The sequence below is a fragment of the Eumetopias jubatus genome, unplaced genomic scaffold (genome assembly GCF_037043125.1).
Source record: "Eumetopias jubatus isolate StellerSeaLion01/CBP00866 unplaced genomic scaffold, mEumJub1_p1.0 scaffold_8, whole genome shotgun sequence".
Taxonomy (NCBI): domain Eukaryota; kingdom Metazoa; phylum Chordata; class Mammalia; order Carnivora; family Otariidae; genus Eumetopias; species Eumetopias jubatus.
In genome coordinates, this window is record NW_028274814.1 from 118,199,366 (window position 1) to 118,213,744 (window position 14,379).

Here is a 14,379-nt window from a genome sequence, read left to right on the forward strand (position 1 = left end):
ACCCCATATCATTCCTCTTTAAAGTGAATTGAGGGGCACCTGCCTGGCTCAGTTGGTAAAGCATGCGACTCTTGATCTCGGGGTTGTGAGTTCAAGCCCCACGTTGGGCATGAAGCCTACTTAAAAAGAATTGTTTAAAGTGAATTGATAAAAAAGTTGTTTTCTCTTTCAAAGAAAAACTTCTTAAAATTTAATGATATTATTTTGAGGCAAAATGTAATTTTGATGTCACATTTTATGTATTTTAATTTTTTATAGGTTTTATTGTTGTATGCATACAACATGAAGCCCCAGAATATTTCAGATGCTGTACCTAATAGCACTTATTGCAATGTCTATACTGGCTCTTTCTGGGTTCCACTGAACAGGCAAGTAATGAATGATTTTCCACAACTCTGCTGATATTTTCATTGGAACAGGCTGTTTTAGTAATGTACAAGGTAAATCACAGAAGAACTTTTAGAAGACTTTTTTAGAAGAATCTTCCTTTTATTTAGAGGAGTATGATATTGCAGTGGTTAAGAGCATGAACTCTGAATCCAGCCCACTTTGGTTAAAATGCCAGTGGTGCCCCTTACTAACTTGACAAACTTGAGCAGGTGACTTAACATCTGTGTGCCTCAGTCTCCCTATAATGAAGTGGGTATAACAATAATAGTACTTAGAGTTGTTGGAGAAACAGTTCCTGACACTTCATAAAGATTATAAAGAGTACAAAGATACCGTCTGTGCTGTATTCTGCCTGTAACTTGGGGTGTGTTTAACAAGTAACGTGCGGCTCTGTATTGGGTTGCAGTATTAAGGGCAAACTCCACCACCTGTCTTATCCCCCCCTTCCCCTGTGTCTGAGCCTATTTTTTATTGTTCACCGCATCAAACGTCTCTGCCTCAGCCAGGTTGTCTTCCTTCCTCTCCATCAAACGGGGCATATCTCTAACTTTTGCTCATGCCTGGTTTCTCTCTTTTCCATTTCACTTTACCAGATTCCCAGTTCATTTTTTAAATTTTTTCATTGCTTAGTTAATTTAGTTTTGATTCCATTGTTCATTGCCCTTGTGATCTCAGCCTCCATTTCCTTAGTTGTAAAATGGAAATAATATCTACTCTGCCTGCCTCTTGGGATTGTCGTTAAGATCAAACTGGACAATGTATGCACATACTCTGAAAGGCCAAAAGCACTGGGCAGATGTCAAGTCTCATTACGAGCTCCTGTATCTGTCAGTGTTAGCTTTTTGCCCTGCTAGGCACCTCGTAAGTGCTTAGTGAACAGAGACTTGGTGCTTCTCTGTTCTTCCCTGACGAGCCTTGTTCATGCTCCATGATTTTCATTTTGAAGGACTTCTTGGCCTCGCCATAAAAGAGAATAAAAGAAGAGATGTTTCAAGAGCTGGCATATTTTCAATTATTCAGTCTATTTTCCTTTTCTTTTTTCTTTTTCAGTGAAATGGCAGAAAGTCTAGGCACAGGACATATACCAGCACAGCTAAGCAAGAAAGTTAGGAAATTATACACTTGCTTTGTATCCAGAAACATGGCAGGATTTATTTTTTAGAATCACATAATGAAAATGATTATAAATTCTGCAGAGTAGAATGTAATCAAACTGACAGAATTCTTTTTTATTCCAAAAAGTCCTTAATTTAGATGTGTTTATGAGCAGTGGTAGGTTTACTAAAATTAGGGACGTGCACCAGTCACTGAGCCAACACAGAGGGAGGTGCCTGATAGTTTCTCATCTAACCCGTCCCTCGGTGGCACGGGGAGGGCTGCCTGTTTCTCTCACTGAGGCTGACACTCCTTGTGTTCTTAGGAGGGTCAAGGTGAGATCAGCATGTGGGGACTTGCTTCCTGTTGACCATCTTTCAGAAGGCAAAGTAAGAGTACAACAGGTCTGGGGCGCCTGGGTGGCTCAGTTGGTTAAGCGACTGCCTTCGGCTCAGGTCATGACCCTGGAGTCCCGGGATCGAGTCCCGCGTCAGGCTCCCTGCTCAGTGGGGAGTCTGCTTCTCCCTCTGACCCTACCCCCTCTCATGCTCTCTCTCTCTCTCATTCTCTCTCTCAAATAAATAAATAAAATCTTAAAATAAAAGAGTACAACAGGTCAGAAAAAAATAGGCCCGAGAAGGAACCTGAACAACCTTCAAATTGGGCAGTCCTCCTTCAATTGTTCATTTCACTTCCTGATCTCCAAATTAAATACTACAAGGAAAACATATTTTAATTCGTTGCATTTTTCTTACAGCAACAAAGGAAAAGAGAATGTTCTCATTAAACATGCATAAAGGTTTCTGTGTAGTTTTATCTAATTACGCTCTTCTAACCAAGATCTAGTTCCCTACCTACTGTCTCTGCCTTCAAGTATCCTGCCATCCACACATTTCTACTTCTGGCTGGGTCCTGCCTCCAGGCCCCGGCAGCCCGGGAGAGTGAGTGCCCATGAATCAGTGAATGAAAGCAGAGGCTGCGGGGAGCTGGTCTAGCCCAGATGGATATTTGTTTGTGGGCCAACATGGGAGTTCAAAGGCTGGACCCAGCACTGATGTGGACAGAGAGGTGAAGATGTATATGGGCAAGTTGTTGGGGCAAATGGGGTCACGAGGCTCAGGGCCTGAAGGAGAGATGCTCGGTCCTCTGATGTTGCTCCTTGCACAGGTGCCCAGCCTGCTCTGCTTGGTCCCAGCCTGGTTTTACAGAGTTAGACCAGGCCATTTATTTTTGAAGCAAATAATACAGCTCTGGACATTTATTGACCACCTGAAATGCAAACATCAAAGAATAGTTTATCCTTCCTGCAGTTCCACATGTTAGAAAGGAAAGCTATATTATTTTTGAAAGAGAAGTAAGAATTCTACGAGTTCTTTCTCTGGGTATTAGAATCAAGAATAGTGGTTTAGAATATCATCTTTCCTTCATGGGGTTTCTTATGATTAAGAATGTATGTAGATACCTCATTTTGTCCTTACAAAATGCTGTGAAGTAGATGACGTGGGTTTTATCATTCAGTCTTGCAGTAGGAGGAATGTCAGGGCCAGAGAGGTTAGGTGACTTGTCCAGGGTCCCATGCTGGTGTGTGGTGGACCCAAGCATGACTCACCCAGGTCCTTTGAGTCCTATTTTTTCTCCAATGCATCAGGCAGCTTTTCTGTCACTATTGGAGATGACCCATTTTTTTTTTAAATGGATGTATTCCAAGTAAACTTTTAATAACAGATCTTTACATTTTAATCATTGCCTTTTTTAATAGAAGCATTTCTTAATACAATTTCAGATCCTCTTATTTAACTAAAGGTATATTTTTTAACCTTCTTTTGCTGAGAACCATCATTATGATAATTTTGAGTATCATGCCATACTGCAGATGAGGACCCTGTGGAACACTGGAGATGACATTCCTGCATACATTCCTGATGTCAGTTTGCTTTCACAGATCATTTGTTTCTTTCTCATAGAAGTTTCCCTCTTTCCCTGGATGGTGACACCCACATGGATGCAAACACACAGGCATGCACATGTGTGCTATGCCTGTAGCATAGAATCACGGAAGGCCATGCAGGTGGCTCTTTGCCTCCTTCAGCTGCTGCAAATGCTTTTCCATCTCCTGACTCCACTCATCCGTTGGTTTACCTCTGCCTTCAGAGTATCCCATGTTCACTGGCCTATGGCTCCAGAAGTTTTCCCTCTTCAATATAATTGCCACTGTGTACTCTGCCTTCCTTCTTGGCTTTTGATTTTGATTTTCCTTCTTTCTTGATTCTTCTCCCTACCCTTTCACCTCTCCCCCCTACAGTACACTTCACTGTTGTGGGTTCAGTGACTGGCCTTTTTGAACCATGCCTATCTTGCCATAATTCTTACCTTCAGGTCATCACATGGCGTTAAGATTTACACAGGAGCAAACTTTGTCATTGCCTGGACTTTCTTTGCCCACATAGATGTTTTATTTTCTTTATTTTCATCTTAAGCAATATTTTGGATGTGTGCCTTTCTGTCATTGTGCCTTTGCCAGTCATTTTATATCTATTTGAGTATATAACTAGATCATAAACATTATACAGGTTAGAATTGTGTCTCTTTGCTCGTGTTTCTTGAATGAACAAATGATTGAATGAATAATGTTTGGGAATGCCAGAAATCCAAGTGTTAAGTAACTGAGGACTTACTTTACACATATTATTGATTCTGGGAATAAATGAATGCCTTTCTTACCTTTTCAAGTAAAATACATATTTATCTGTTATTTTTAGAGTTATTTCAATTCATGAGAAACTATCTAATCTTAAGCAAATAGCTGAAATATCATTGCCAACAGCTCCTGAAATCGCTTCAGATGAAAATGTATCTGAAATGCAAGAAATGGAAGAGAAATCAATTGATAAGGAAATGGAAGTAAGTTATTAAATAATGGAAAATTGTATTGCTCTTGCGGCGTGGCTGTCATTTTACATAATTATTTATGTGATTTTTTTACTTCATCAAAGCATAGCTATGGAACTAAACTTGAACGTTGTGGTTCTTTTGTTCTCTATTTTCTCTCTTTAGAGTACCAGATATGATCCACCTTTTTTGGACACATAGGTAGTGTTTCCTTCAAAGCTCTTCTAAGCTTACCAATTATAAGAATCTGATATGAATGAATACAAAGGCAATCTAGAGAAATCATCCAGATATCACTGTGAATCCCAAGAAACAATGCTCTGTGACTTTATATTATTATTTTACTCTTCATTCTTAAATCTATTGTTTCTTTTTTATTACTTAAGAAATGTGTGAAGAAAAACTAGAAAGTACAGAGAAGCATATATCTTTCAGACCTTTTCTATACATATGTATTTTTCGAACACCAACAAAAAAGGTTATACATCTTAATGGTGTATTATTATTTTGATCACACAGGTGAGTGGTTTCTGTGGTGATTGATAGAATGTGTTTGGTAATTTCTCTTTTACCCTTCCTAAGTTCTGAACCCGGTTGAGGAATGGGATGTAGGAGATGGATAGTGGAGATCAAAATATCAGCATCATTAACTGATAAAGCTGATTAGCGAACATGGCTTTAGGTCTGTTACCAAACGAGCTTAGTAGTACCTCACCCCTGAATGAGCCAGACTTGCCCACCTACCCACATGTATAACTATAGGATTGCCCACTACCCTTCCGTCCCCACCAGGCTCACTGCACACAGGAGCCGAGACCAACAGTTCTGCAGGCAGGGGCCTCCAAAAATATAAGCAAAGATTGCCCAGAAGGGACTAAACCTACCATGTTCTTTTGCTTTTTCCAAACTCACCAATCAGATAAGTCACTCTACTTTTCTGGCAGTAAATTAGCTGCAAGTCTGAAAGAAGCCTGAAGTCTCCTCGTACCGGAGTGGAGTGGCAATTCCTTACCCTCTTTGGAAATGAGGGGAACAGAGAAATATTTGTTCTCCCCTAATCATTTGCTCTTTGAATTTCCATTTGCACATTAATCCAATTTCTTGAGTTATAGACTCTGTAGTTATTGTGGCCATTTTTAAAATTAAATAGCTCTACAAGACTTATTGAAAAGGGACAATCTCCGACCCAATCTGTCCTCACTCTGCAGTCCTGCTCTGCAGAGGCAGCTGTTTTCAACTCTTTCCACTGTTTCTCATTATTTACTTCCAGGTGTAGAGTAATAATGTAGTATCAGTCATGAAAAACGAGGTAACAGCCTTCAAATCCAAGTGGGACAACTGAGGCCCTGCTCCATATCTCCTCAGGCCAGCAGCCAGGCTGGTGGCACATCCATCATATGAAATATCACCAGTCACAGTAGCAGGAGGGAAGAAAGGGGGCAAATTACACTGGCTCTTAAGGTTTCCGTCATATCACTTCTACTATATTTCATTGGCCAAATAAGTCACATGCTACGGCTTGGAAGAAGAAAAGCCAGAAATATTGATCAACAGTGCTAAAAGCTACAAATAATTATTCTCTTTTTCTTGGATGTATCAATTTGAGATAATATCTGTTGATTTTATTATGATATATAAGGATTTAATTCACTTATACTTCTCCCCAACTTCTCCTTTCCCCTTTCCCGGGTATTTTTATATCACAGAGTTTGGTTAAATCGATATTCAGTATTTACATTATTACAGCCAAGTCGAATAGTGTACTAAGGTTATTTCTCTTTCCTGTATATGCTTTGATTCTTCTTGACTTGTCTTTTTTCCTTAACTTTCTTCTGACCATTACATCAGAATTTTCACATGTTCACCCATAGATTTTTACCCAAGTATTCATGCTTATCAAATAATGTCTCAGTTCCTTTATTTCTTCTGCTTTAGCTGAGGATTGCCTACCCAACAGTGCCTGCCACACAGCTCTAATTCTGGGACCTCCCTTTGCTGCTTTTCTGGTTGAACTCCTAGCCGGTTGGGGCCCGGCTCTGTTTATCCTCTCTGTAAGCTTTTAGGATCCTCCCTTCATATATGGTCTGCTGTATTTTTACCTTGAATCACTTTTTGCTAGGTTAATAGTCAATTACCAATAGTAAAACATTTTTAATTCCTAAAGAATAGTATTGGTACAGCTCTTTTTTTGTCTTTTTTCTATTTTTTTTTTTTTTACCATTTTAACCTTTTCTTTTTATTGAAGTATAGTTGACACACAATGTTATGTTAGTTTCAGTGTAGCTTTAGCCCTTTTTTACTGTTTTCCTCATCTGTGCACTCATGTGAAAGCATAAAAGCTGGCAACTCTCCTGATTTTCAGAGTACACTTGTTTGCATTTTGAGCCTGAATTTACCAGTAGGGTGAGTGAATGCATTTTTCATTATTGTGAAAGCAACAAGCCCAGCTATAAGAGGATGCATCAGGCAAGAACAGTTAGCCTTTGTGGAACGCCACTTTCCCATACTTAATCTCCTCTGCTGTGTGCTTGGATTTATCATAGAACTGATGTCTTAGATTTTGGGTTGTACATCCCAAAAATCTTTTCAGTGTCTTTGTATGTTGCTATATGAATTACCAGATGTTTCATGGTATTACTGATATAGAGTACTTTTAATCTCCTAATAGATCAGATATCTCAAACCCATGAGATTATATATATTATAAAATAATACTTTAACATACATATTTTCATAAAGTGTATGGTTACTGTTTTACATCTATTTTCAAGAAGAACTCAGCTCTGGTGTCATTTTTGCACTTCTTTTGTAGATCACTTAATAATCACAGTTTTTCAGTTGTAGACCAAACATATCAGATTGCTGTTTTTGAGCCACAGTCTAGAATATTCTTTGCTGAAATTGTCCCTGAATCCACTTCTATATAGTTCATGTATGGAAAATGGTTATTTTCTCCTGAACCCATTTGTTTTTCCAGCTTAGATTGTCTGAGGCAGGAGAGTGAGCATCCACAAAAGCAGGGAGTCTAGGTTGTGCTCTGCCACTCAGTTTTACTACCTAGGGTCAGTCACTTAACCTTTTCTGGGATTAATTTTCTTCTCATCTCTAAAAATGATCATTTCATTAAAATAGTGTTCCGAGATGGAGAGTTGTGCCGCTTGGTTGGAATGTGAGTCATCAGAATTTCCCTGTGTGTCTGATGTGGGTATCAAATTTATCACAATGACCCCAGTGTCTCAGTTAAGGGGTTGACTATGAATATAAACAAATATCAAATAAACAGGGGTATGGGGGAGGATTTGAATGTAAGCAGAGGGAGGAATCCAGAGGCCCTACCTTGCCTTAACCACGGTTGGTGGCTTGCTTTCATGTCCTAACTGGAATGGTATATGTGAGTGGATCAGTCCTTGAGTAAAACAAACTGCTTTCATTCCTGATGTTCTCTGCTCTGTCTTTGAATTTGTCTTATTCTTCAATTTAGAAAATGTTTCTTCAGCTTTAAGTAGGGCATTTTCAGCTATTTTCAGTTCTGTTGGTTCTATGTATGAGAGAATGTCATCAAATGGAAGACAAATTGATATTTGTTTAGGTGAATTGGCAAACAGAGTAGTTCAGAACATTTGAAAAGTTGAGAAATAGAAGGAACATATAAAGTTTTCTTTTTTTCCAGTATGCCAACTGGAACTTAAAAAAGGGCAGCTATATTCTGTGTTGTAACCCATCTCATTGACTAAATCTGCCGGTTCGTTGTCATGACAACCTTCACTTGGCGCTAATAAGAAGTTAACTAGGGCACTTGAAGAGATCGATTCTGGTCTGGAATTGGACAGGATTTCATAACCTCTATAATCTATTATATTTATTTCTATCACAGTATAGATTTTTGGTGGGTTATTAAGTAGAAGGGCCCAGAAAATGTGCCTTTGGTTGATATGGGGGATAATGAATCTTATTCTCTTTCTTATTCCCTTCCCTTTTTTACCCTTCCCCCCTCCCCAAAAGCCTATAGTCTGGAATAAGCTAAGAAAATCAGAACACAGATATTAATTTAAGATGTATTGAGAGGGTTACAGAACAGGTGTTCTAATCACTTCTGGCTTGAAAACTATGTATGTCCTTCTAAAATGAACAACACTGGCTCAGAATGACTGAGTTATTTTAACCTGTCATTCATAGCTTTAGGAGTATCTTCAGAGCTTAAAGCATATGAAAGATGTAAACGATCCTGACTTTGAGACAAACACCTTGTTTGGAACGATAGCATACTGATATGAAAAGCCTAAAAAGATGTTTACCAAGTCACCTAAGGTTAGTTCAGCAAACATTTATGGGATGCCTGGATTGTACCAAGGCAATTAAAATTTGTATATAGTCGGGGTGCCTGAGTGGCTCCACTGGTTAATTGATTTCGGCTCAGGTCATGATCTCAGGGTTGTGAGATCAAGCCCCACGTTGGGCTCTGCAGTGGGCATGGAGCCTGCTTAAGATTCTCTCTCTCTCCCCCTCTGCCACATTCCCCAAAATAAAATCTTAAAAGAGATTAGTATATAGTCAGCATATCCCAAATATCAAAGTACTATGAAAACAGAAAAAAATACAATTGGACATTAGCATCAATTAACAAATTCTTTTTGAGGAACTATTATGTGCAAAAATTTTCCAGGCTTGGGAAGGAGATAAGGACATAACAGAAATCAGTACTATTAGGTCTTTGTCATGGAGGAGCTTAATCATTGTATGCGTCTGGCCGTAAGTACCCAGATGTCATTCATAATGAGCCCAGCCACCTGGTGGTCCTCTTTTAGCAAAATGTGGCATTCAAAGAAACATCAATCTGATGTTCAAAACCCATAGGGGCACCTGGGTGGCTCAGTCGGTTGAGCGTCTGCCTTCAGCTCAGATCCTGATCCCAGGGTCCTGGGATCCAGCCCCGCATTGGGCGCCCTGCTCAGCGGGAAGCCTGCTTCTCCCTCCCCGACTCCTCCTGCTTGTGTTCCCTCTCTTGCTGTCTCTCTCTCTCTCTGTCAAATAAATAAATAAAATCTTTAAAAAAAAAACATTGAAAATAATCTAAGTCTTTATGGAGTCTCTCATAAGAACGTTCGAGAGGGAATCCTTTCATAATACATAGGAAAACTTCTCTTAAATCTTTTCTCCAACTGTCATGTTCTTTAGTATCTCTCTGACATCCACATGTGGCCCTCTGACAAAATACCTCCAAACACCCTGTACCCTTACCGTATTGCTTTGGCAGTTATGTGTCTCTTCCTCTTTGTTTACTGCAAATTCCTTTGCTGGGTGTCTTATTCATCATCTTATCTCCAGTATCTAGCCCAGCGCCTGACACACAGTGCCTCTCGATTACTTGTTTGGGAAGCTTCTAGTTGGAGGGCACTCATAGAGGACTGAGGATACAGCAAGAGAAGGGATGTGAAGTCAGGGACTGAATGTTCTACTCGGGACAATGGGCTTATCTGTTGTAGTGGGAGAACAGGGGGAATGCAGTGGGAGATGGGGCTGAAGAGGTAGGTGGAACGAAGTGCTTCCTCCTCTCTGAGTCACCACATGGTACTGTTAAGAGTCCATCTCTTAACTAGAACTCCTTTCTTCCCACTAGACCATCAATTAGCTGCTTAAGGACTCTCTTTCTGTCTTTTCATTACCAATTTATGGCACTTAGGATGCATACGGCAGGCATTGAACGAAAAAATGGTGAGTGAACTTTGTTCTGTAGGCAAGGGACAGGAGAAGGCAGGGCTGAGTACGGGTGGTAGGAGAGGGAGGGGGCAGCACCTGGAAGGACTTCTCATGACTCATCCTGTGATTTGCTGAGACATGTGGTGGCATGGCCTGGTGGCATGTGAAGGAGGGATGAGGGAAGCAAGAGTTTGGAGGATGGAAAACAATTTAGGAAGTTTTTTCCACAGGTGAAAGAAGATGAGGATTTCAACTAAGTCAAAGAGTCGGCATGGTTATTTTTGAAGTAACTCAGAAAACCATCATCGAATCATCAGATGCTCCTTTTTAAGGGAAAAATGGCAAAGATTGAACAAGGATTATTCTGTGCCCTCCCAGCCCCTTGCCAATCGTGCATAGTATATCTCTGGCAGCTTTCTGCCTGGTGTGATGAGCTCAAGGCTACATTTCTATGGTAGCCAAGCATCCAGTCAGCCAACGTCTGCTATTTGTAATGGTTTACTGCAAATAATGCCAAAGAAATAGGATGTTGTTGAGGTGAAATTTCTGCTTGATAAATGTTGAGACAGGGAGCAGAAGGCATTTATTTATCAGGTAACATTGCTGTCTTCATCTGTTATGTGAAATGATTAATGATATAGACAATCTCATTTTGCTTGATAGCTCTTGATGAAATCATGACAGTAACGCATCATGGCTGTTATTGAAATCTTTCCTATAGGGAGGAAATATACTTAAACCAGTCCTGAGAGCTCAATTAGAAATATAGAAATATAGGTAAATAAGAGGAGTATCAGAGTGCAACCAGTCCTGAGAACTCAATTAGAAATATAGAAATATAGATAAATAAGAGGAGTATCAGTGTTCAGACAGAGGAGTATCCTTTCTGTCTTAAAGTGGACCAAGAGCCTGGGAGGTTCATCATGGCAAAGTAGTATACCCTGATCAGTGCTGGAGACCCTGCTTGCCCTCCACCTTTTTTGTCCCACTGAAGCTGGCCCACTTCTCGCCATGATCACTTCCTGCCCAAACAGTTTGAGTAGCCTCCTAGCTAATTTATCTTTCTCTTGTCTCTTTCTGAGCCCAGTTCACCTTAAAACTGTGGCCAGAAGTATCTTTTTTAAAGCAATTGGATCATTATTTCCTCAGACCAGTGCCTCTCAATTTCCTTACTTTTACATGTCCTAAGTTGACCTCTCCAGCCTTATTTCTCATCACTCTCACTGCCATGCTTCCTATACACACCCACAGTAATGACCATATCAGATGCTTTATGTTCCTTGAATATCCACTGTTCTCCCTCCATCTGGAATGCCCTTGTCCCCATTCTCTGCCAGTGAAATCCTACTATTCATTCAAGTCTCATTTCACATGACCCTTCCTCCAAGAAGTCTTCCCCGTTCCTTACACTTCCTCTGTCCCACCTCTAGTTTCCTATCCATGTTCTGACCACATCCTACTTGGTATTTTATTTAGGAGTGTACGAATCTATTCTTCTCAGCTATTGTACACTTTGTGAGGATAAGGGTCTGTTTCTTCATCTTTGTGTTCCACAGCATCTTGAATATATTTGTTAAATTGAACTGAATTAGCAATAGCTTTGGAACTTTAAAATGTGATCTTTTCTGTATTCATGTATTTATTAAAACTTAAATATAATATGGTTTGGGGGCTGTGAATTCTGTTGTTTGTTTCTTTTTTTAAAAAGTTTTAAAAATTAGTGTAATGTTATCATTTTCAATTTCTGAGTGCTGGTACACGTGTGTATTAAACAACCATAAAAGTGAATTGTTGCTGGACCTGGCAACATCACAAAGTAGGCAGAGTTTCTGACAGTCTTATAGTCATGACTCCTTTAGCTGTAAGTAAAGAAAGGCTGCTTACACTGGTGCAAGTAAAGTAGGTGTGGGGGAAGGCAGTATGTGACAGGGTATGATAAGCTCATACGTAAGGACTGGAAACCAGACACAATGGGCCTCACAGAAAAATGGAACTGGTGAGTCGGGAGCCAGGACGGTGCTTAATTACGGGGAGGGGGGTGGCGGGGTGTAAGTTCTCACACATCTGTTTCCTTCTCTTACTCATCTTATATCTAGCCCAATGGCTGCCTTTTCCACGTTTGTATCAGGACCTTCAGCTCCTATAGTCAGTACTCACTATAGCTCTCTTCTCTTGCCTTTCCTTATATGAAATTACGATGATAGAGAATCTGACTGACTCACTCCTTCCCGCGGTAGATCCATCTGGGGTCAGAGGTCCACACATAAACACGGCTGTGTCCACACAGTAGGGGCTATGCCAGTGTCATCAGCAATGGACAACGTATGATATGGACTTTTGGTTCCTTTTCATTTACTCTCTCCATTTCTTTCTCAGTTCTCAACCATTCTTCTCTGCTTCCTGGGGTCTGAATCTCTTTATCCCCAGGTTCTCATCGCAGAAGAAAAGTGATTTTCCAAAACCTCATTCTGGTGTGAATTCTGTAACATGAATTTTAACAATGAAATAATGTATGATTCATAAGTAAATCTTATCTTCTGTGGCCATCCTGTGTCTTTTCAAATAACCTTAATTATATGAGGGATTGTGACCTACGAGTCCCTCTAAATTTTCTCCTGGGAATGAGGGTTAGGTGGTGATGCAAGAAAAGACAAATGAAATAGTTTATAACTAAAATATCTAGTAGTTTACCAGTAAGTTCAACCTCACTTTATTGTCTTCTTATTTCTAGAACATGATTATTGAATGTTGCTCTGAAATAATAAATCTGTTTTTGACTGATGGAGATGTAACACCATTGTCTGAGGTACGTATCTTTTTGAAAATGTATCTGAGCCTCTCACAAGTATTATTGTTGCTATGGAAACAGAAATACAGAAAACATCTATTATGAAAGTATCAAGGGCCTAACTCTCCTTAATTAATGTGAAGAAGTGATAAACAGGAGTTTATAATAGCATGTTATTTTGGTTAAAAATATTCTTTGTTAAAAAATCAACTACAGAGAATTATGAAGAGGATAATTTTAAAATCATCTCAAATCTACTATTCAGAGAATAATCAACTACGGGCATTTTGGAGAATATCTCAAATTTTTTCCATGTACAAATAAACCTTAGAATTTTTACATCAATGGGATTGTACTGTAAATGCATTCTGTAGCTTGTTTTTTTTAATTTAGCAATAGTGTTATGGAGATACTTTTATGTGAAGTCTACTTTGTCATGTTTAATGCCTGCATAATAGTCTCTTTTGTATATTTTTTGTCAGGCTCTATTTACACAACTAGATTTTTATTCATGAATCTTGAGGTTGATGGATTCTAGCATATACATATTTCATCCTTCTGTATTATCTCCTCAGAGTTATTTCTTAGGAGTACATTTTTGGAGTAAAAAAAGTGTATATACTTTTTAAATATAATTACTTTTTTATATACTTTTTTATTATACATAATATAAAATTTATACTTTTAACCATTTCTGCGTATACACTTCAATGGCATTAAGTCCATTCACAATGCTGTGCAACCGTCTCCACCATCCATCTCCAGAATTTCTCACCGTTCTAAACAGAAACTTTGTGCCCATTAAATAATAACTCCCCATTCCATCTTCTCCCAGCTCCTGGTAACCTCCATTCTACTTTCTGCTTCTGTTGTACTATTTGCCCATTCTCGGTACCTGCACATAAGTGGAGTCATACATAGGATCCTGTGTGGCGGGCTTATTCCACTTAGCACAGTGTTTTCAAAGCTCATCCTTGTAGCATGTGTCACTTCATCCCTTCTTAAGGCTTGATAATATTCCACTCTGTGGATGTATCATGTTTGTTTATGCATTCTTTTGTAGGTTGTCACTTGAGTCATTTCTCCCTTTTGGCTATTGTAAATAACGCTGCTATGAACATGGGTGTGCAAGAGTTTGCTTTCAATTCTTCTGGGATCTACATTCTCTCATTGGCAGTAGATGAGAGGGCCGGTTTCCCCACATATTCATCTACACAGGCTCTCCCCGCCTACTTCCCCTCTCTCTTCCCTTTCCCCTTCTTTTCCCTCTCTTCCTTGTCTTTGTCCTTCCCGTTTCCTAACCATTCCAGGCATGCTAAGTGAAAAAAAATGACCTTTTCAATTATTTCATATTCATTAATAATCTGGCCAAATATAGTTTATATGTTTGTTGGCAATCAGTGTTTCTCCTTTTGTGAAATAGTACTCAGTCAATCAACAGACCTTTAGAGCGAGCTGTGCATGTGTCAGGAACCCCTTTCTAAGACCCTGGAGAGCCAGCTGCGAATGAGCAGCAAGGA

General features: G+C 39.4%; 1 protein-coding gene across 4 annotated transcripts in view; it reads left to right on the forward strand.

The window, feature by feature from the left end:
• Positions 1-14,379, forward strand: part of CFAP54 (cilia and flagella associated protein 54) — a 296,408-nt gene that overhangs the window by 261,197 nt on the left and 20,832 nt on the right. For all 4 annotated transcript variants that reach the window (XM_088025290.1, XM_088025291.1, XM_028105379.1 and 1 more), the window contains 3 exons: positions 259-368; positions 4,245-4,386; positions 12,803-12,877. In XM_088025290.1, the coding sequence (XP_087881416.1) occupies positions 259-368; positions 4,245-4,386; positions 12,803-12,877 (327 nt within the window). The remainder of the gene's footprint in view (positions 1-258; positions 369-4,244; positions 4,387-12,802; positions 12,878-14,379) is intronic.